Source organism: Brassica oleracea, chromosome C4 (genome assembly GCF_000695525.1).
Source record: "Brassica oleracea var. oleracea cultivar TO1000 chromosome C4, BOL, whole genome shotgun sequence".
In the NCBI taxonomy this organism is placed as follows: Eukaryota; Viridiplantae; Streptophyta; class Magnoliopsida; order Brassicales; family Brassicaceae; genus Brassica; species Brassica oleracea.
In genome coordinates, this window is record NC_027751.1 from 2359561 (window position 1) to 2380198 (window position 20638).

Sequence of the window (20638 nt, forward strand, 5' to 3'; positions counted from 1 at the left end):
AATACATAGCTTATTATGAACTGTCCTAGCAATCGGCTCAAAGCTTTCAGACAGAACAAACAAAGAAACCTCGGTTGGTGTCTTGTCTGAAAGCGTATGAATGTAATGGCGGTGGTTGGGATTTGATGTTGCTTAAGCTTGAACAGGGCCGGCTCAAACCTATTACGGGCCCTAGGGCAAAATTAAAAAAAGTGACCCTTAACCGATGAAATTAAAATTTTGAAATTGTAGTTACAGGGTAAAATAAAATCCTTTTCGTTTGAAAAGGTAAGCACAACCATAAAAGTAAAACAGTCTTGCTCTTTTTATAGCTTTTTTTTTCTTGAGAATGAAATCATTTTTTCATACAAAAACCTTCAAAATATAATATCTTTAGTCGGCTATACTTCAAAAGTCAAGTTAATTTCTAAAATTTAAGTAAAAAGAAAAGTACCCCTGGATTTAAGAATCAAAAAATGAATTGATGAAGCTGAAAGTGAAACTGAAATGGATACCTGAAACAAGAAAACAAAAAAAAATCCTCAAACGTTTTAGAAACGAAAAAAATATTTTGCTCTACCAAAAAAAATAAGTAATCTCTAAACAAAAAACAGGATAGTAAAAAAAAATATTAAAGATCACTTACATAAACTAATCAACAATGTAAGAATCCTTGAAGAATCAACGATTTTGAGAGTATTAAAATTGTATTGTCACTGAAGACGTCTTGATGAAATACACTCATGCCTAAAAAACTCACATTAGATAACTACTTTTAATGTTGATTATAATATTTTAATATTAATTATAATTTGGTAAAAGTTTAATCAAATTAACATAAATAAGATTTTGTTTCCATAAAGTTAGATTTATAAATTTTGTATTTATTAATTTCGTTTTTCTAAAACATTATACGTATAGTTTACAAAAAATAGAATTACACTACTACATTAAAAAAAAAGATTATGGGCCCCTTCCAACAATGGGCCCTGGGCGGGTGCACTGCTGGCCCCTGGTCATCAGCCTGCCCTGAGCTTGAATGCAAAAGAGCTTGGAAAACCAAGGATGGTCCGTGAGCTGGAAATGTCAATGGCACACACTTGGTGGGTTTTTTTTTTTTTTTTTTTTGTTATCGCCAAAGAGACAACTGAACAGTAGTTCTTGCTGTAACCTTGTAGGACCAGGCAAGCTATCACATGAAGCAAACGCTAAACTACTAAAGAAATATATACGCAAGTGTTTTAGTAGTGTGCTACTTGCTAATATCAATATGCATTGGTGAAATTGTGCTAACAGTATTTCGGTTAGAGTATCATCTAAACTTCATACCAAATTCAATTGGATATCTAAAAACCAAACTCAAATATTTGAATTATCAAAACAGTTGCCAAAAAAAAAGATACTACAAAACAAATTCATAGATCCCAAAACTACAAGAAAAACTATGACTAAGGCGGAGGGAACATTTGCTAAATACAATCAATGTGTATTGTCATGGGGGATGAGTTAAAAAAGGAAGTACTACAAAGAGAGAGGAATGGTAGTTTTGTAGGTTAAACACTCACTTAGATTCACTGTGTTTTCTAATACATAATAACAAGAGAGACAATGAAAGAGAGTGAGTTTGTTTTTGAAAAAAAAATCAAAAGTGGCTGAACTGTCCTAACAATAGCTCGAACATGTCTTCGGGAGTAAGGAGAGTTGTTCCCCCAATAACCAAGCCAATGTCTGGTCTTCCGCTCTCCCCCACAGCCTCTTGAGCTTCCATAACCTTGACAATGAAGAAAACAGAGACCGTTACTACAAATATAAAGTCTAAAACCAGAGATATTGAGTGACTTTGTGGTGAAGTAACCCACCTCTCGACCATTGATTCCTCCAATGACAAAGACAAGAATTACACTCTGGTCTGCAAGGCTTGGTTTTGCCTGCAATAGTTTTGAGAAACATCAATGTGTATTCTTAATTTCTCATGGGATGAGGGAAATGGAAGAAATAACATAGAGAGAGAACTAACCTGACCAAGACCAAACCTTCCAAACCCGCTTTTGAAAAGCCTTCCTACAGTTGAGGAATGATATTCTAAACCTGGTATCTCCTCTTTGCTCAACACCTTTGTTATAAGCCTATAGAGTAGCCCTTTGTTTCCAGATGGATCTCCCGGGAAGCTGCTCTCCGAAGCCAATGAGCCTTCTCTTAATGGTACATTCCTTGTTCTTAGACTCGACAGCTTGTGGAGAAACTTAAAGAAGCTGTCTACTCTATCACGCAAATCAAGTTTTAGCTGCATATCGTCATAAGACTCGTCCGCTTTACTATTGTTATTGTCTTCTTCATCTTCCTCATCTCCCCATTTTCCCCATGGATCATCATCAAGCGCATCAATGTCTAACTGATCATCAGAGGGAGTCTCTTTGGCGTCCTCTGACTTTAGGCGGTTCAACCTGCTCTCAAGCTCTTCTGTCAACCCATTTAGAAACTTGAGATTCCCTGCTGAAGGATTCTCGAGAACAGTATCGACAATGGCTTCTTTGAGAAAATGCTCTTCTTGCCAAGAGAACGGTCCCCCTGAGCCAGCTGTAGGAAAATTCTCTCCGGCAAGAATGTAACCAACTACTGTAAGAAGCAATGCGTCTCGGAAAGAGAGAAGCCCTCGTGATGATGATGAATCTGGTTTCTCGTTCTTCTTCGCTTGAAGTTCTGCCAAAGCACTTTTGTTTATCAGGTCACTGATTTGAGCAGCCAGACCTTGGCTCGTATCACCAGCGCTTACATTTAACATCATCTCCGCACTGCTGAAAGCATCCCATTTGGCGCTTTGGGATTCATCAAGCGCAGCGGCTGTAGCTGCCGCTAACTGAATAATCCCTTTGTTTCTCAACAAAGACGACTGGCTTTGCGACAACGCCTTGACCATGGCCTGGAGCTCAGGTTTCGTGGCGTAACCAGGACGAGCCCTCACGTTAACAGAGATGTTTTCGCGGCGCAGAGCTTCTTGAAGCCATTTCTTCACCAGTACACTTCCATCCTTCGTTCTTCTTTCAATCATGGCCTCTAAGTAAGGCGTCCCTCTAAAACATTCAGTGGCTACAAGCGATCCGTTTAGTAGCTCAATAGATTTCTTGTCAGATTCATTTTGTGGATCAGCAGTGTATGAATCCCAGCCACGTAAGAAAGCTTCAACTCCTTCAGGAAGACCAGACTCTTTAATCTTGCTTGGTTCTTCATTTAACAGCTCCCCAAGAGGCACCTGAACATGAAGAGAAGGACGGTCGATGCTTGGAACCCCTTGCTTAAGCTGTGCTTGTGTAGAAAATCTCTCTCCACGAGGCAATGATGAAAAGATTCGATCGAAAAGTGAGTCCCCGTGGCAGCAGGGAGTGATAAGATCAAGTGTACGGTCAACAAGTAACAAGCCGGCAGTTCTCTTTCGACGCCCTACATCATAAAGACTTGACATGTCTGTCATAATCTTCCCAACGTTCTTTGATACATCACCAAGTGAAAATATCTCCAACTTCAACTCCATCTACAATGACGTGGTCACAAACTTCAGATAAATAAACAGAAGAAATCTTCTAGTGTTGTTAACTTACCTTAAGAGCTAGCTGGTAGAGAAAATGTGCGGTAAGAGTTGCACCAGGAGGAACATCATCAGTATCAGACATAGATCCAGTGCTTATAGGAGGCAGTCCAAAACTAAGAGAATCTTCATGTTGACGGGACAAGGAGGCTTCGGCAACTGATCCTTGGGAAGGTAAGACAAACGCTCTAGGAGTAAAAGGACAAATAATCAAGGGGAAGTGGTGCACCGAGACTACCAAACCTTCTGCATCACCTGATGAATCACCAACATTGTCACTTGTGATAGGCTCCATCGTGAGGGATTCAAGTGCGGAAGAGAACTTAGGAACCCCTTTGTCTCTCGATATTTTTTCGCTCTTCTTGGTATGTTCATTGTAGTCCTGAACAAGTAAAGTTTCGTACTCCCTATACGCGTCTGGACCAAGTGGTGAATCAGGGCAGGCTGAGTGAGATCCCTACCAGATAAAATTAGTGAAGTAATTAGATAAGTGACTCAATTCCACTTAGACTGATTATAATAAACACGTTGTATAAAAGTACCAATACAAATGTACCCAACTCTTCTGTTCCAGATAAAAAAAATTGAGATCAAGGATAGAGTTGCACCTCAGAAATAGAGGTGAATACTGAGCAGCGCTGAACGCCTTCATGCGTGCTTAGGCACCGTAGCATATATCGATGAGCATCATTGAGAAGGCGAGAAGTCATAATCACAATTCTGTTTGCACAATCAACCTTTGAATTCCAATCAGCCACCTATATATAGCAAAAAGACATCAACAGTCACATCCTTTGACATTAGCTCAGAATATCGAATCAAACAGACCAATTACAAGAAACAGAAAAAAAAGAAAAAATAACTTTGGGAAAGACAATCTAAGTGGTGTTTAAGCTGACTTTGATAACAATCTTCCCATTCTCTGTCTACATCCTCAAATCAATTACCAACAAATATAAAAAAGGTTTGATCCCCTCTTCCTTAACCATCATTGTGAAACCAGAATCTACACAAGCTTACCGCGTCGAGGGAAGTCATGTTCTCAAGGCTACAGACGGAACGGGCACCTAGCTCCAAGAACAAAGGGAAAGCTCCTGCAAGCTGGAAACTTTCAGTGCACCCAGCATCAATATACACAATTGCATCCTTCACATCCTGTTCTATCTGCCAAAACACACACAAAAGTTGAAAACTTGAAATTCCCAATTACTCTCATCAAAGGCACTTTCGGATCATGAATCATTAACACTTACTTCGCGGATCGAATTGAGACAGGATATGGCGACATCGATTAGAGCCATATGGATACAGTGGAGGTCGGAGATAGGTTTAGATCGCCAGCAGATGAAAATACCGAAGAGATCCGTTGAGCGAGTCGCCGGAGAAATATCCGTTTGCTTCGCCGACGACGAGCATCGTAGCTGCTTCTTATCATTCCTGTGATGATCCTACTTTATTGGGCTTTCTCTATGGGCTTTCTCAAATTCGATTGAGATCATAAAAGAGACGTTTAAATGTTTTTTTTTTTTTTTTTTTTTTTTTGGGACAACTATGTTTGATAAATACAAAAGATTAATATGTAAAGTGATTAGATTAATTAATAACTTTTAGTACATTGATTTGATCAAAAGATCACTCAGCAAATCAAAAAGAAAACGAGAATTCTACACTTACTTCGCAGATCGAATTGAGACAAAGAGATCGCGACATCGATCATAGCCATAGCTCTCAGCTAAGCTAGAAATGGATACAGTGGAGTCGAGATTATTGTCCGGAATCACCAGAGAAACAACAATTTGCTTCAACCAGGAAATTTCAATCATCGTATTTTGGATTAGAATAGAAATATTAATTAGTGAATCTTAATCAAACCATTTGTGACCAAAATGGCTTCCACACTAGGTCAACAACTTTATAATTGGAATTGATAAACCAAGTTTTCATGTCCTAATCATATTTCAAAATCAAAAGGTAAAACTAATAAAATTGAATTTTTGTTTGGTTTTAAAATTGTTTGGTTAAAAATAAACCGATTAAACCATCGTCTATGTGTAATTAAGTTTTGAACTATTAATTCGGGGATAAATAGATTTGAACCATTGATTTAGGAAAAAAATAAGTTTATAACTTATAATTGGGGGAGATATGAGGTGATAGTTTGATAGATATATGATAGTTTTCATGGAGAAATAGTGCATTTACCATTTTACTTTTTAGATAAATGATATGTTATAAAATTATTGGTTAATTGACTTGTGATTTAGTATATGAAAGATATCATGTTTGTTAGATTTATATCTCTCACATACCTACTTTAACAAAGATGGTTAGATAAAATTTAGATTGACAACTGTTTAGTTATGAGACTGATGGTTTGCTTGGATTTACACGGTTTGTGGTGTCCGGAGGAGGATATGTCAGTGGAGCTCTCTGCGCCATCATCTCCAACCCTGCAGACAACATGGTGTCTTTCGTTAACCATGCCAAGGGAACAACAATCGCAGAGGTAAATTCTTACACTTTCTTGAGACACAAACTATTGATTATGTTTGCTGATGAAATGAGTATTTTTCTTGCAGACGGTGCAGAAGATATGATTAGCCGGACTCTTCACAAGAGGACTGCTACCAAGAATTCTGATGATTGGGTCTTTGACGGGAGCACAGTGGGGCATCTACGACTCCATCCGTAGCAACTGAAGCTCTTTTTAGGAGAGAGAGAGAGAGAGTGTGTTTCTTTTTAGACCTTATTTGTAGTTTCCTCGTTATTTTAGACCTTGACTATGTTTCCATAGACCTTGACTTTGTTTCCTCTATGTGACAATTAATTTCCAACTTCAATTTTAAACGTTGATAGCCATAGAAGTAAATATCTTGAACTTGTAGAGTAAATACACTTATCAACAATTAACACCCCATTCTCTTGATTTCTCTAGACAAGATGGCACTCTAGTTTGGCAAATTCAACATTGGCTTAGATTCATCATGTGTTTTCTAATACATAAGAAAACAACAGAGACAATGAGAGTGAAAGAGAGTCTTTCTAAAGAGATCAAAAGTGGCTAAACTGTCCCAACAATAGCTCGAACATGTCATCAGGAGTTAGAAGAATCATTTTTCCAATAACCAAGCAAATGTCTGGTCTTCCACTCTCTGCCACAGCACCTTGAGCTTCTATAACCTTGACATGATCCTTGGGGCTAGTCATAAAAAATAGAACTGTCATATGTAAATCTTAATAAAAACAAATAAAATGCCGGTTATAAAACCATTAAATAAATCAATGTCATTTTTAAACTCATTTTACTCAATTATATTATGATAATTATGTCGTATAAGTAAGTGTGATTGAAAACTTTCTGCCTCTTTTTATAAAAAAATATACTAAATTTTTAGATATCTTATAAAAAAAAATTGCTATGTTTTCTAATTAATCTGTATTTGATCATAACTAATATTTTTGAGATTCAACCATATTTTGGTATAGAAATATTAAGGAACCTTATATGGCTTCCATATTTGGTCCATAACTTTATAACTGGAATAGAGTAACCAAGTTTTAGTGTCTTACTCACATTTCGAAATCAAAAGGTAAAACTAATATATATATCAAACTTTTGATAACAACTGGTTTAGATTTAATATCCGGTGTTGAGTGTTGACCAGTTTAACAGTGAACACTAGCATATTCCAAGGCATATATATACAAGATCAATTCAAATGTTCATTAATAAAGAAAAAGTGGTTATCACGATTACATGTATATAAAACCTCAATCAATGTGTTACTTGTTACACACAATACACACGAAATCATATCATCAAATCATGGCCGAACCATCATGGGAAGAGCTTCTCGGCCAAGACAATTGGCAAAACCTTTTGGAACCACTTGACCACTCACTTCGCCGTCTTATCCTTCGAGCAGGCGATTTCTGTCAAGCCACTTACGACACTTTCATAAACGACCAAAACTCCATCTACTGTGGAGCCAGCCGTTATGGCAAACCATCCTTCTTCCACAAAGTCATGCTCGACGACGCTAGACACTACGACGTGGTTTCGTTCCTTTACGCCACGGCTCGTGTAAGTGACCACGAAGCCTTCTTTCTAAGCTCCATGTCAAGAGAGTCTTGGGACCGTGAGACTAATTGGATCGGTTATATCACGGTGACGTCTGATGAGCGGACGGCTGAGATTGGAAGGAGAGAGATCTATGTTGTGTTTCGTGGGACGACGAGGAACTACGAGTGGGTTAATGTGATGGGAGCCAAGTTGACTTCGGTAGAGGAACTGTTGATGGACGGTCGAGATGGTCCTGAGGTTATGCTTGGATGGTTCACTATTTATACAACGGCTAATCCTGACTCACCTTTCACCAAGATGAGTGCACGTTCACAGCTTCTGACTAAGGTAGTGAACTAAAGAAGATGCAATCATTTTTTCATTTAACTCGTATAAGTATAAGTTGGCCCCAACACTAAGAAATAAAACACACACACACACAAAACAAATGAAAATATAACATCAGAGTTATTACAAGATAATGATCAAACGAAATAATTGGGATGAATATTTGGCATATAAAGCAAATTTTGATCCATTTAAATTTGATAAGATATGTTATCAATTTTGTTATGAAATATGCACAAGCATGCTAAATAGTTAATTTATTAATAAATGAAATAGAAAATAGTTCATTTAGTAAAAAATGATCAAATGACAAATAACTTATGTAACTTGTCATTTTGATTGCTTGAACATCCAAAAACAATAGGATCAACCAATAATTGAAAAATTGTTGATCAATCATAAATGTTTTCAATTACAAAATGTAAAAACATGTTCAAAAGCTAGTTTTCTTTTATAAAACCACATATTCATAAGACACGAATTTTGTTTGATTACTTGATATGAGTCAAACCCGGCTTGTAACTACATAGATAAGAGAGCTGCTAGAGCTATACAAGGACGAGAAGCCTAGCATAGTCCTCACGGGACACAGTCTAGGTGCAACTATAGCGACTCTCGCAGCACTGGACCTGGCAGAAAACGTTACAAGCGGCTCTAGCGACGTGACCCCGGTGACAGCTATTGTGTTTGGTTCTCCGAGAGTTGGCAACAGAGAATTCTTAAACAGAATCAACAGACATGATAACGTGAGGATATTGCACGTGAAAAACGAAATTGATCTTATCACACGTTATCCAGCTAAGATAATGGGGTACGTCAACATTGGGACCAAACTCAAAATCGATACAAGAGTTTCACCTTATCTTAAAGAAACCCATCATCCTGGTGACTGGCATAACCTTCAGGCAAGTCATTATCTATAGACTCAAACACACAAATATTGGCTTTTAAAATAAAACAGAACCGACATTGGTCTTAATGGTTTACGGTTTGAATGGATGTAGGCTATGTTACATGTAGTAGCGGGATGGAATGGGAAGAACCAGAAGTACGAGATGAAAGTGAACAGAAGCATAGCGTTGGTTAACAAATCTTGTGCCCTGTTGAAAGAGGAGTGTTTGGTTCCCGAGTGTTGGTGGGTGGAGAAAAACAAAGGCATGCTCAAGAATGAAGACGGTGATTGGGTCATGGCTACTCCCCACGATGAAGACATGCCCGTGGTCGAGTTTGACTAATTATCTTTGATTTTTGGTTTGATTTGATTTTTTTCTTGATGTATGGTTTGTAAATGCCTGGAAGTTTGTGAATTGTGAGACTCTACTATAATTGCTAATAACAATACTCCCAAAGATTATAAGAGTGAAAACATAAACGAAACTTTCAAACGGTTTATCTTTGCTTATACGAGAAAAGATTTGACGACATTACATGGAAGCACTGATTGTTGTTTACCACATAGTCCTTAAGAAAAGTGAAACAGCGATTAAGATTTGTTCATCTTCAGGACTTGATGATCATCACTTCTTACCACGGAGCTTAGCACCAAGTGCTCTCTCGAGCTTAGAAAGGATCTGCTGGTTGGGGATAGCTTTACCAGACTCGTACTCTTGGATCACTTGTGGCTTCTCATTGATGAGCTACATAAAGAAACAAACAAACAAGTTATCTACCTGAGTTAAAGGTAAATAACAAGAGAGACAGAGAAGGGGGTTAAAAAATACTTGAGCAAGTTGGGACTGGGTTAGCTTCTTCTCAGTGCGGGCTTGCATAATAGCTTTCTTTAGCTCTGTAGGCACACGCTCATCTGGAATCAAACGTAGACAAAAAAAAAAAAAAACATCAATACACTATAACCATCACATGCCATAAGAGTCTTCAAATATTAATAGACCTCAAACCAAAACTAAGGCATCAGGCGAAAGTGAAGAGAGATTACGAGTAAGGTTCTCAGTGTCGTCATCAAGCGTCTTTGTGTTGAGGGAAGTGCTGCTTGATGCTGCCTTGTTGGTTCCAGCATTATCTAAACACAGCACAAAAGAAATATCTTGAATTTCAAATTCAAAGATTAAAATATCAATCTGATAATATAATATCAACCCTAAAGCTCAAATCGAATCGAGGACAAAAAAATCGCAAATCCAAAATACCAAATCTAATATAATATAAATTGATTCCAGAGAGAGCCTATGCTTTTAAGCGGATTATAACTAGGAATCAGAATCAGCCTCATGAATTAAGAAACAAACGTTTTCTGACGGTTTCGATATCGGCGCCGGCGCGACGAGCGGCGTTGACAGTTTTCTCGTCGCGCTTGGCGGCGGAGTTAGGGGCTCTCTTACGGATCACCACGGGCTCCCAGTCCTGAGTCATCGGTCCAGTTCCTGCCATGCTTTTCGTCTCCTTCTCCAATCAAAAATCAATCAATCAATCTTAGGGTTTTCTTTCTCTCTCGAGAGAGCTTTAGAGAGAAGATATTAAGTTAGGTGAAATGTTAAGGGGTAGTTTCGTAATATTGCCTCCCACTTGAAGAATAAATAAATAAATATATGGGCCAACAACCTTATGAAATATAATGTTTAATTAATTTACTCTTTTATAGCTAAAAATAATTATTATTACTCTTCTTCATTCTTCTTCAACTTGCACCCGATTCCTTCCGGATCTTACGCGACGGGCTCTGTTTCTGTTTCAGGTTCTTCTTCTCCGTTTTCTTTTTTGCTTTGTGGCTGCTAATTTAACTCAGATTCGACTCTTAATGCTTACCTGAGAAAACGAATCTCCGATTTTGGTGAATCTTAATCTGCACTGAATCGGATCACAATGTCTTATTGGAATCTGTGTATTGAATCATCAGTTTAGCTCAATTCGATTATATGCGGAGCATTGTGAACTCTCTAGTGTCGGGCTTATTATGAGAGCCGTTATATGATGCGATTAGCTTCACCTTGACTCAGTTTCGATTACACAATCAATGTGGTTCCGTGATTTTAATTAACCTTTACGGCTGTTGATTTTGAACCGCTCTGTGTGTTATGCTCATCTTTAGTTAAAAAGTTTCTGTTTTTATTATTTTTATAATTGAGAGAGAGAGAGAGAGAGAGATGAGAGTTTTGAGATAATGCTCTTGTTTTCAGGGAGGGAGAGATGCTTGTATGATGTAGATCAAGTGGATATGGTATCTTCCATCAAGTTTTAGTATCATCACCGCTTGTGTTTTAGAAGAAGAAGAAGAAGCTCTGTTCCTCTGTTTGGGAGATAACTGGTGAGCCTGAGAATTTGGATTTCAGATCATGCCTTACTTTGCTCAGAGGCTTTACAATACTTGCAAGGCCTCATTCTCTTCAGACGGGCCAATCCCTGAGGAGGCTCTCCAGAAAGTTCGCAATGTCTTGGGTATCTACATCTTTCTCCATTCTCTTATTTGTCTCATCATTGTTAATGATTTATTATGGTCCCCAACATGTGAAAGTTTTTATCTGATTGTTTTGCAATTACCTTATATGATTGTTTTGGTTAAGGTGTTGTTGTTGGTGGCAGTAATCGTTTATCTTACTTTACGTTTTCTTGTCTTATATGCCAGTGGTCTTCCTGTTGCACTTAGAATCTCATTTGTATTTTATGTTCCAGAGAAAATCAAGCCCTCTGATGTTGGAATCGAGCAGGAAGCTCAGCTGGCACGGACTAGGTCTGGTCCTCTCAATGGAAGTAACCAGTCTCCCCCAGCAATAAAGTATCTTCATTTGCATGAGTGTGACAGTTTCTCTGTAAGCATTACTCATTGACAACTCTATGGCTGATGTATTAAATGGTGCTAAAGTTTATGGATGGCTACTACTAGGGGGTTTTGAAAGTCTTCAGAAAAGTGTGTGTATTTTTGTGATCTAACTTAGGATGTCCTAGATGAAACATAGCATAGGAGCCCCATTCTTGTTCCTAGGTTTATATAGGAATGCTTATGTGTCAAAACCAAACTCTCAGTAGAGATAAGAAGTCAAAAATGTTCTATAGCCAATCCTGAGACGTTTTAGTTGACATTTAATGTTCTCTTCTTCGGCATATTCAAAGTTAGGGGAATAGGGGGCATCCATACTCCTTGAGAGAATCTCAGGAACCAACCATTCAAGCCATGAACCTGAAGTCTGCCCAAAAAATGCCTATGACAAATGATCTAGAAAGTATGAGTAACCACAGTTTGAGTCATATTCCGAGTGTCTCTCGCTGATGTCTTGTCCTCATTGTACTTCTACTATCACTATCTCTCACTTTGGTTCATTTTTTTTTCTGTCAAAACAGATTGGAATTTTCTGTATGCCACCTTCATCTATGATACCACTTCATAACCATCCGGGCATGACTGTGGTCAGCAAGCTCATATATGGTTCAATGCATGTGAAGTCATATGACTGGATAGAGCCTGACCTGACCGAACGAGAAGATCCATCACAAGGTATTACTGTTGTTCTTCTCTAGCTCTCAAGTTCTAACGAATCACTCTTGTTGTCTAAATTGTAAACTCTTAATTCATAAGCAGGAAGACCCGCGAAACTGGTGAAGGATACTGAGATGACGGCTCCAACCCCAGCAACCACGTTATACCCGAGAAGCGGTGGCAACATTCATTGTTTTAAAGCCATCACCCATTGTGCTATTATTGATATCTTAGCTCCACCTTACTCTTCAGACCATGATCGGCATTGTACTTACTTCCGTAAATCCAGAAGGGAAGACTTGCCCGGTAATACTCTAAGCTCTCGAAACACAATTATCATGTTAATATAGTCAGGTTGTTTCAAATTTAATCAGTACAGAACACAACAATTCAAGCTATACAGTGACTTGTAATTTACTTTGCGATGTGAAACGGAGCAGGTGAAGTAGAAGTGGATGGGGAAGTGGTAGCAGACGTGACTTGGCTTGAGGAATATCAACCGCCTGATGACTTTGTGATACGAAGAGTTCAGTACAGGGGTCCTGTTATTAGAACTTAATTTGTACGTGTTATATCTCTCTTGATTCCTCTACATTATTGGTGAAGCAGATTCGGATTTTTATTTAATATCACACTCTTCTTAGATTTGGGATCTTTTTTTATATTACTGCAAACGGGATTGTACATACGCAAAATATTTTATGTACTGGCACTTACTATCTTTACAAGATAAAATGTTTAGTTGATTTGAGCCAAGGGTTCTTTCTCTGAATATGTGGAATCTTCATTGAGTTATAATGTAAAAATTGTTTTTTTTTTTTTTTCATTTCTGAAATCATTCATCATTGCAAATTGTGTATATCATCTTGATCTTTCCTTTTACAAACATAACATTTAGAGTGAACTGAAGCTGAAGTCAATACATATGTAATAATGGGGGTGGAAGTTACTTAGTGTTTAGTATCAGTCAATGATGTTGCGGCTGTTCAACTGGTCCTCGAATCTACTACAAGAGCCAACTCTCATCTCTGTACTCATATCATTCTCAGGTGCTGGGTAATAGTCTTCTCTAAGCTGCACATCCCTTAAGTTAGGGATCCTCAACAAAAAATTCATGAAATGCTCATAAGCCGTTCCATGGATGAAAAGCTTCCTCAGAGTTAAACATTCCTGTAACAGACCTGCACCTGGAAGATAAAGACTCCTCTGGTTCACATCTCTATCTTGTGGTGGCCAATAATCTAGCTCACTCAAGCTCAAGTTACCAATTCCAATCAAGAAGAATCTCTCCCACGAGCTCAAATCCATCTGCATGGGAGGTGCAGTCAATGCGTAACCGATAGTGTCGCCGCAATCTAGTTGCATCTTGGAGAGCTTTGGATAAAGAGCAAGGCAACTTAGGCCTAGCTCTGGCTCAGCTGGCTTGTGTTTGCCTCTGCAGTCTCCTTCTATCTTGATCCTAATCTCTTCCAAGTTTGGACAGTCATCTAGTCCTGTCATTGGTAATGGTGTTAGAAACTCACCAACATTGATCCATAAAGACAGATACTCTAGCTTCTCCCACACTCTCTCTTCAGAACAGAACCCATTCAACGATTCATCTGATGAATACTTGCACCTCTTCTGACTCCTCTCATAATCATCATCATCACCATGGTTAGTCTCCTCCACACCTCCTTCCTCCTCTACACTAGACCAAACACAATCAATATGCAGTTTCTTGATCCGATCATAGATCGGTTCAACCGCCTTCAACGAAGCTGTTGCATCTAAGTTCTTACAGCAAGAGATCCTAACATCAGTCAAAGTCTTCCTCAGAAGAGTAACCATTGTTCTTACTCCCTTCACCGTCACATTCTCACACCCTTGAACCTCAAACTTACTCAGCTTACAACATCCTCTCCCTATAGCCACCAAACCCATATCACTCAAGTCCCCCGAGTTTTTAATCGACAAAGACTGTAACCCTCCGCATAAAGCTACACCCTCTAGCCGCCACTCTGTAGCAGAGCAAACACTATGAAACTGTCCTAACTTCAAAGCTCTTAACTTTTTGCATCTCGAGTTTAATGCCTCTAAAGCCACACCACTCTGCTTCACATTCTTCCCTACGTCAAGCACAAGCTCCTCTAGACACGGTAGAGCTGAGAAAACTTCCACTAGCGTCCCCACTGTAACAGCTGAGTCTCCACCATCGCTACCCGGAACAGCTCTAGGACTCGTTAGAGCCGCCGTGTCGACCATGTGGAGGACTGTTAGTTTAGGACAGTTGGTGGATACGGCGGAGAGAGTCTCGTCACCGACGAACTCGAAGTAACGTGGATCAAACGTGCACGCTACACGGAAGTCTCTAAGGTTAGGACAAGCTTTGGTTATATCAACAATCTCGCTAGACTTGTAACCATCGTTAAACGACGCCGTTAATAGATTCAAACGAGTGAGCCTGGCCGCCACGTCAGCGTAACGGAGGAGAACGGGAGGCAAGTCTTCCGTCCAGTGGTAGAAAGCGGAGAGATCAAGAGACTCGAGGAAGCCGCAGTGCTCGAAGACTGAGACGAAGTCGCCGCCCAGAGGGATCTGAGAAGGTCTCTGGTGCCAGCGGACGAGCTTGACGTGGCGGATCCTCGGCCATTGAGGGAGGAGAAGCTCGAGAGAGGAGGGAGATCGTGCGTAGACGGCGAGGGAGGAGACTGAGGGGAAACAGAGGCGGAGGCGGAGAGCGAGGAGTGTTGGAGTTATAGCTTGAAGAAACCTTAAGAGACAAGTTATATGTTTTCCTAGTTGAATTATGATTTGTGTGTTTTTGAATAATGATCATAATATTGAGGTTTATCAACTAGGAATAGGATATTGTCTATGTGATATAAATAGACATATCGTGTGATGAGATAAAGGTGTGACTTTGTTATTGAGCTTTTGATATTAAATAAGAGAAGGACTTCTTATCAAACCTTGTGATTTAATACGTGGTATCAGAGCCTTAAGGGTTTAAAGCTTGAGATCTAAGTTCAACAATCATGGCAGATGTAAAAGAAGAAACAATCGCGACTAAAGGTATTGGAACATCCTCCATCAAATATCCAATGTTAACTTCTTCAAACTATACCGTCTGGTCCATGAGAATGAAGCTCGCACTTAAGGCTAATGAAGTATGGGAAACAATTGATCCGGGAAACAAAGACGAGAAGAAAAATAACCTAGCTATGGTACTCATATGCCAATCTATACCTGAAGTGTTGACACTCCAAGTTGGCGACATGTCGACAGCTAAGGAAATATGGGAGGCAATAAAAGCTAGGTATGTTGGGGCTGAAAGGGTAAAGGAGGCTAGACTCCAAACCCTAATGGTAGAGTTTGATAAACTAAAGATGAAAGATGAAGATACTATTGATACATTCTCTGGTAAACTATCGGAAATCTCATCAAAGGCTGCATCTTTGGGAATGATAATAGAAGAGACAAAGCTTGTTAAGAAATTTCTTAAAAGCTTACCTAGGAAGAGCTATATCCACATGGTTGCTTCTCTAGAACAGTTTCTGGATCTCAACACAACAACTTTTGAGGATATTGTTGGACGGTTAAAAGCCTTTGAAGAGAGGATCAATGAAGAAGATGAAGAAGAAAGCGCACAAGATGACAAGGACAAACTGATGTACGCAAGCTCTGATTCATATGGCAGAGGCAGGGGACGTGGCGGACGTTCTACATGGAGAGGTAGAGGCCGTGGCCGTGCTGGAACGTTCTCTGCTCAAAGAGATGCATATAAGCAAAATCGAGGCAGAGATAATTCTCACATAACTTGCTTCAGCTGTGACAAACAGGGTCACTACGCTAGTGATTGTCCAGATAAACTGCTGCAAGTCCAAGAGAATGTTGAAAAAAAAAATGATGACACTGAGGAAGATGATGAATTAATGGTACATGAGATAGTTTATCTCAATGAGAGGAAGGTAAATCCTTCTATATTTGAATCTAGTCATGATACAGAGAAGGTATGGTACCTTGACAATGGAGCTTCAAACCATATGTGTGGAGAACGATTGTTTTTTATCAAACTTGATGAAACTGTGACCGGGAAAGTAAGGTTTGGTGACGATTCTCGAATTGATATAAGAGGTAAAGGTTCTATACGCTTTGTTTTCGAAGGAGGAAAGAAGAAAATCTTGAGCAATGTTTACTACATCCCTGGCCTAAAGAGCAATATCATAAGCTTGGGACAAGCTACTGAGGTAGGTTGTGAGGTTCGTATGAAAAACAACACACTTAGCTTGTTTGATAAACGTGGAGATCTCATGGTCCAGACTACACGATCGCCAAGTCGGCTCTACAAGGTAGTTTTGTCTGTTGATAGAGTTCAATGTCTGCAAATAAAATCTGCAACGGAGTCAAGCTTGTGGCATGCTCGACTTGGACATGTTAATCTCCAAACACTGAAGCTAATGGTGAAAAGGGATTTTATTGATGGATTACCGAATGTTACGATCAAGAAAGAAACCTGTGAGTCCTGCTTACTTGGAAAGCAAGCAAGAAAACCTTTCCCAAAAACAACAAACTTCCGTGCATCGAGTCCACTTGAGCTGATTCATGGAGACTTGTGTGGTCCAATATCACCGTCAACACCTGCTCAGAAGAGATATGTACTGGTGCTTATTGATGATCATACTCGGTATATGTGGACCGTGTTACTAAGAGAAAAAAGTGAGGCATTCGAGAAGTTTAAATCCTTCAAAAGGATGATCGAGCTAGAAACAGAAAAACAAATCAAGATGTTGAGAACAGACAGGGGGGGAGAGTTTATATCTCAAGAGTTCAGTGTCTACTGTGAAACTAATGGCATTCAACGACACTTAACAGCACCGTACTCCCCTCAACAGAATGGCGTTGTTGAGAGACGCAACCGCACCCTTCTGGAGATGACAAGGAGTTTGTTGAAGCATATGAGTGTTCCAAACGAGCTATGGGGAGAAGCTGTGAGACACTCCACGTACCTGATCAATCGACTAGCGACAAAGACTTTGGATGGCAAGACTCCATACGAGATGCTACGATCTCGAAAGCCAAATGTTAGCCATATAAAGGTGTTTGGATGCGTGTGCTATGCGAGAACAGAAGCACCAGGAAGGAGAAAACTTGATGATAGATCAAGAAAACTGGTTCACTTGGGAACAGAACCAGGGTCAAAAGCATATCGCTTACTCGACCCTAGTACAAAGAAGATACGTGTAAGCCGTGATGTCCACTTCACTGAGGAAAAGGAATGGAACTGGTACGAGAAAGATGAAACAGAGCACACAGAGCCTGGTGAATTTATTGTGAACCTTGGATCGAATGGCAATACTGATGAAAGTGAAAACAATGCAGTCGGTGATGATAATGAAACGACAGCAGAAGAGGAGAACGACAGTGAATCAGCTCATGATGAAGGCTCTGAAGAAGATGACCATCAACAACCAAGGAGATCACAGCGTGTAAGTACTAAACCCGCCTACCTTGAGGACTACATTTTGTTGTGTGAGATCGAAAGTGAACGGCTCTTGATGATAGTAAATGAAGAACCGTGGGATTATGATGAAGCATCAAGGCTAAAGGTATGGGTAGATGCATGTAAAAACGAGATCACTTCGATAGAAGAAAATAAAACTTGGGACCTCGTTGACTTACCTATAGGAGCCAAGCCGATTGGTCTCAAGTGGGTCTTTAAGGTCAAGCGAAACGCAGATGGAAGCATCAATAAATTCAAGGCTCGTTTGGTGGCAAAAGGGTATGTGCAAAAACACGGCATTGATTATGATGAGGTCTTCGCTCCTGTGGCTCGTATTGAGACCATACGCCTGATCATTGGGTTAGCTGCTTCAAAAGGTTGGATGATACACCATCTAGATGTCAAAACCGCATTCCTTCATGGTGACCTGAGAGAAGAAGTATATGTAAGTCAGCCACAAGGGTTTATTGTCAAAGGCCAAGAGAGCAAGGTATACAAACTTAAGAAGGCTCTTTATGGACTGCGTCAAGCACCAAGAGCTTGGAATCTGAAGTTAAATCGCATATTAGTGCGAGGTCTGAAGTTCCATCGATGCTTGAAGGAGCCATCGCTTTATCGTAAGGAAGTATGCAATAATATTCTTCTTGTGGTCGTATACGTAGATGACCTGCTGGTTACGGGATCATCACTTGAACTGATAGAAGGATTTAAGCAAGAGATGGCCACCAAATTTGAGATGAGTGATCTTGGGATGTTGACTTACTACTTGGGTATAGAAGTTTGTCAAGGAGAAAATGGAATTACCTTAAAGCAAAACCGATATGCACTCAAGATACTAGAGGAAACAGGCATGGCTTCGTGTAACCCTACACACATACCTATGGAGATGAACTCAAGCCTGTCTAAAGCATCAGATGAGAAGAGAGTTGACGAGAAGGCTTACCGTCGCAGTATTGGCTGTCTGCGGTATTTGCTACACACACGACCAGACCTCTCCTTCAGTGTTGGTGTACTGAGCAGGTATATGCAGGAGCCAAGAGAATCTCATGGAGCCGCATTGAAACAAGTTTTGAGGTACTTACGGGGCACATGTAATCTTGGACTACGATTCTATCGGGAAAAAGGTGTGAAACTGGTTGGTTACAGTGACAGCTCACATAACCTGGATAAAGATGATGGTAAGAGCACGAGTGGACATATTTTTTATTTGGGAAACAGTCCTATAACCTGGTGTTCTACTAAGCAAGAGATAGTGGCTTTGTCGAGTTGTGAAGCAGAGTTTATGGCGGCTACTGAAGCTGCAAAACAAGCCGTGTGGCTTGAAGAGTTGCTGAGTGAAGTCATGAATGAAGTTTGCATACGGGTGATCATTAGAGTTGACAACAAATCTGCGATACAACTTGCAAGGAATCCTGTATTTCACGGCCGAAGTAAACACATACATAGGAGGTTCCATTTTATACGAGAATGCGTTGAGAATGAACTGGTTGAGGTTGAGCATGTACCTGGCAGTGAGCAGAAAGCTGACATACTGACCAAGCCGCTTGGAAGGACTAAGTTCGTGCAAATGAGAAGTTTGATTGGAATTAAGGATGTGAGTGAGTTCAAGCTTAAGGGGGAGTATGTTGGAGTTATAGCTTGAAGAAACCTTAAGAGACAAGTTATATGTTTTCCTAGTTGAATTATGATTTGTGTGTTTTTGAATAATGATCATAATATTGAGGTTTATCAACTAGGAATAGGATATTGTCTATGTGATATAAATAGACATATCGTGTGATGAGATAAAGGTGTGACTTTGTTATTGAGCTTTTGATATTAAATAAGAGAAGGACTTCTTATCAAACCTTGTGATTTAATAAGGAGGTTCTGGTGATCAGTGGGGAGAGAAGAGAGGAGAGAGTGACCCCACGGGGAGAGGAAGGAGAGATCGAGGTGGGAGATGGATCGGAAACAGCCGGGGAGGAGGTGGAGGTCACGCGCGTTGCCGCGGAGAGTGAGGTGAGAGCGTGTTGATCTCTCGAGGGCGAGGAACTTGCGGGAGACGAGGGAGAGGGAGTTGCGAGCTCGTGTGTCGGTGACGAGAGCGGAGATATTGAATAAAATGACGTCAGGGAGGTCGGAGAGTGTGGTAGTGATGGTGGAGGGAGCCATGAGAGAAGAGAAGAGAAAGCAAATCTTGGAAGTGTTTGTTTTTTGAGTTTGATCAAGATTTTAGTGAAGAAGAAGAAGAAGAGAGCTGTTGTGTCGGGAGGAAGATAGCCCCGTGACGATGTCTTTGTCTTTTTTATTTAATTTTAATTTTTGATAGTTTTAGATAAATGTCTCTTGCTGTTGTGTCAGAGCATCTCCACTGGTAACACCATTAGAGCATTATTGGAGAGTTTTTACCGTGAAGTTTTTATCGGAATATAAGAATATGTTTTTTAAAACTCTTATTTAAGAGTCGGTTCTTAGCTTTTTAGTTAAAAGTTAAGAGACGGGTTCTTATATTCCGATAAGAACTCCATCATAAGAACCTCTCAATAATCATGCTCTTAGAGTTCGTATTATTAGACTATTATTTTAAAAAAAAAAAAATTTTGAATTGTAAGGACTCTAATCAAAATTGTATGTCCAATGGTGTTTACCAAACTGGAGTTCTTAGAAATAAAAAAAAAATTAAATTTTAAAACATGTGAAATTAAAATTTTTATTTATTGCATAATTAAATATAAAGATACAATAATTATTAATCTTCATCACCAAATTTGT

The 20638-nt window shown here is 39.5% G+C and overlaps 5 protein-coding genes across 6 annotated transcripts; 2 read left to right on the plus strand and 3 right to left on the minus strand.

Annotated features, from left to right (window-relative positions):
* Positions 1 to 1449: 1449 nt before the first annotated feature.
* LOC106339281 (sec1 family domain-containing protein MIP3) lies at positions 1450 to 5030 on the minus strand. The gene is made up of 7 exons (XM_013778070.1): positions 4816 to 5030; positions 4583 to 4726; positions 4171 to 4320; positions 3576 to 4019; positions 1997 to 3508; positions 1839 to 1907; positions 1450 to 1750 (listed from the first exon to the last, which is right to left on the minus strand). Exons 1-7 carry the CDS (start codon positions 4861 to 4863, stop codon positions 1622 to 1624), a joined length of 2496 nt encoding a protein of 831 aa, XP_013633524.1. The 5' UTR covers positions 4864 to 5030; the 3' UTR covers positions 1450 to 1621.
* A 2358-nt stretch (positions 5031 to 7388) lies between these two features.
* On the plus strand, positions 7389 to 9269 carry LOC106337836 (phospholipase A1-IIdelta). The gene is made up of 3 exons (XM_013776945.1): positions 7389 to 7973; positions 8504 to 8878; positions 8978 to 9269. Exons 1-3 carry the CDS (start codon positions 7389 to 7391, stop codon positions 9206 to 9208), a joined length of 1191 nt encoding a protein of 396 aa, XP_013632399.1. The 3' UTR covers positions 9209 to 9269.
* A 53-nt stretch (positions 9270 to 9322) lies between these two features.
* Positions 9323 to 10446, minus strand: LOC106339285 (multiprotein-bridging factor 1a-like). Its single transcript, XM_013778075.1, has 4 exons — positions 10220 to 10446; positions 9910 to 9993; positions 9695 to 9777; positions 9323 to 9610 (listed from the first exon to the last, which is right to left on the minus strand). The coding sequence occupies exons 1-4, from the start codon at positions 10359 to 10361 to the stop codon at positions 9491 to 9493; spliced, it is 429 nt and encodes a 142-aa protein (XP_013633529.1). The 5' UTR covers positions 10362 to 10446; the 3' UTR covers positions 9323 to 9490.
* A 117-nt stretch (positions 10447 to 10563) lies between these two features.
* LOC106339284 (plant cysteine oxidase 4) lies at positions 10564 to 13153 on the plus strand. Of its 2 annotated transcripts, XM_013778073.1 has the most exons (6): positions 10564 to 10665; positions 11108 to 11366; positions 11601 to 11737; positions 12267 to 12420; positions 12505 to 12708; positions 12843 to 13147. In XM_013778073.1, the coding sequence occupies exons 2-6, from the start codon at positions 11264 to 11266 to the stop codon at positions 12959 to 12961; spliced, it is 717 nt and encodes a 238-aa protein (XP_013633527.1). In that variant the 5' UTR covers positions 10564 to 10665; positions 11108 to 11263; the 3' UTR covers positions 12962 to 13147. The 2 variants fall into 2 exon arrangements, with proteins under 2 accessions (XP_013633527.1, XP_013633528.1); XM_013778074.1 differs by lacking the exon at positions 10564 to 10665 and having other exon boundaries at positions 11264 to 11366; positions 12843 to 13153.
* A 44-nt stretch (positions 13154 to 13197) lies between these two features.
* Positions 13198 to 20242, minus strand: LOC106339282 (F-box protein MAX2). The gene is made up of 2 exons (XM_013778071.1): positions 19732 to 20242; positions 13198 to 15353 (listed from the first exon to the last, which is right to left on the minus strand). Exon 2 carries the CDS (start codon positions 14644 to 14646, stop codon positions 13366 to 13368), a length of 1281 nt encoding a protein of 426 aa, XP_013633525.1. The 5' UTR covers positions 14647 to 15353; positions 19732 to 20242; the 3' UTR covers positions 13198 to 13365.
* Positions 20243 to 20638: the final 396 nt, after the last annotated feature.

Excerpts from the sequence above, each read along its gene's own strand:
- LOC106339281 (XM_013778070.1), bottom strand. The coding sequence starts at position 4,863 with ATGGCTCTAATCGATGTCGCCATATCCTGTCTCAATTCGATCCGCGAA. Across the intron at positions 4,727-4,815 it reads GTCTCAATTCGATCCGCGAA|ATAGAACAGGATGTGAAGGA; the intron begins GTAAGTGTTAAT and ends GTGTTTTGGCAG. Across the intron at positions 4,321-4,582 it reads ACATGACTTCCCTCGACGCG|GTGGCTGATTGGAATTCAAA; the intron begins GTAAGCTTGTGT and ends TGCTATATATAG.
- LOC106339285 (XM_013778075.1), bottom strand. The coding sequence starts at position 10,361 with ATGGCAGGAACTGGACCGATGACTCAGGACTGGGAGCCCGTGGTGATC. Across the intron at positions 9,994-10,219 it reads TATCGAAACCGTCAGAAAAC|ATAATGCTGGAACCAACAAG; the intron begins GTTTGTTTCTTA and ends TGCTGTGTTTAG. Across the intron at positions 9,611-9,694 it reads CCCAGTCCCAACTTGCTCAA|CTCATCAATGAGAAGCCACA; the intron begins GTATTTTTTAAC and ends TTCTTTATGTAG.
- LOC106337836 (XM_013776945.1), top strand. The coding sequence starts at position 7,389 with ATGGCCGAACCATCATGGGAAGAGCTTCTCGGCCAAGACAATTGGCAA. Across the intron at positions 7,974-8,503 it reads GTTCACAGCTTCTGACTAAG|ATAAGAGAGCTGCTAGAGCT; the intron begins GTAGTGAACTAA and ends GTAACTACATAG. Across the intron at positions 8,879-8,977 it reads GTGACTGGCATAACCTTCAG|GCTATGTTACATGTAGTAGC; the intron begins GCAAGTCATTAT and ends GAATGGATGTAG.
- LOC106339282 (XM_013778071.1), bottom strand. The coding sequence starts at position 14,646 with ATGGTCGACACGGCGGCTCTAACGAGTCCTAGAGCTGTTCCGGGTAGC.
- LOC106339284 (XM_013778073.1), top strand. The coding sequence starts at position 11,264 with ATGCCTTACTTTGCTCAGAGGCTTTACAATACTTGCAAGGCCTCATTC. Across the intron at positions 12,421-12,504 it reads ACGAGAAGATCCATCACAAG|GAAGACCCGCGAAACTGGTG; the intron begins GTATTACTGTTG and ends ATTCATAAGCAG. Across the intron at positions 12,709-12,842 it reads CAGAAGGGAAGACTTGCCCG|GTGAAGTAGAAGTGGATGGG; the intron begins GTAATACTCTAA and ends GAAACGGAGCAG.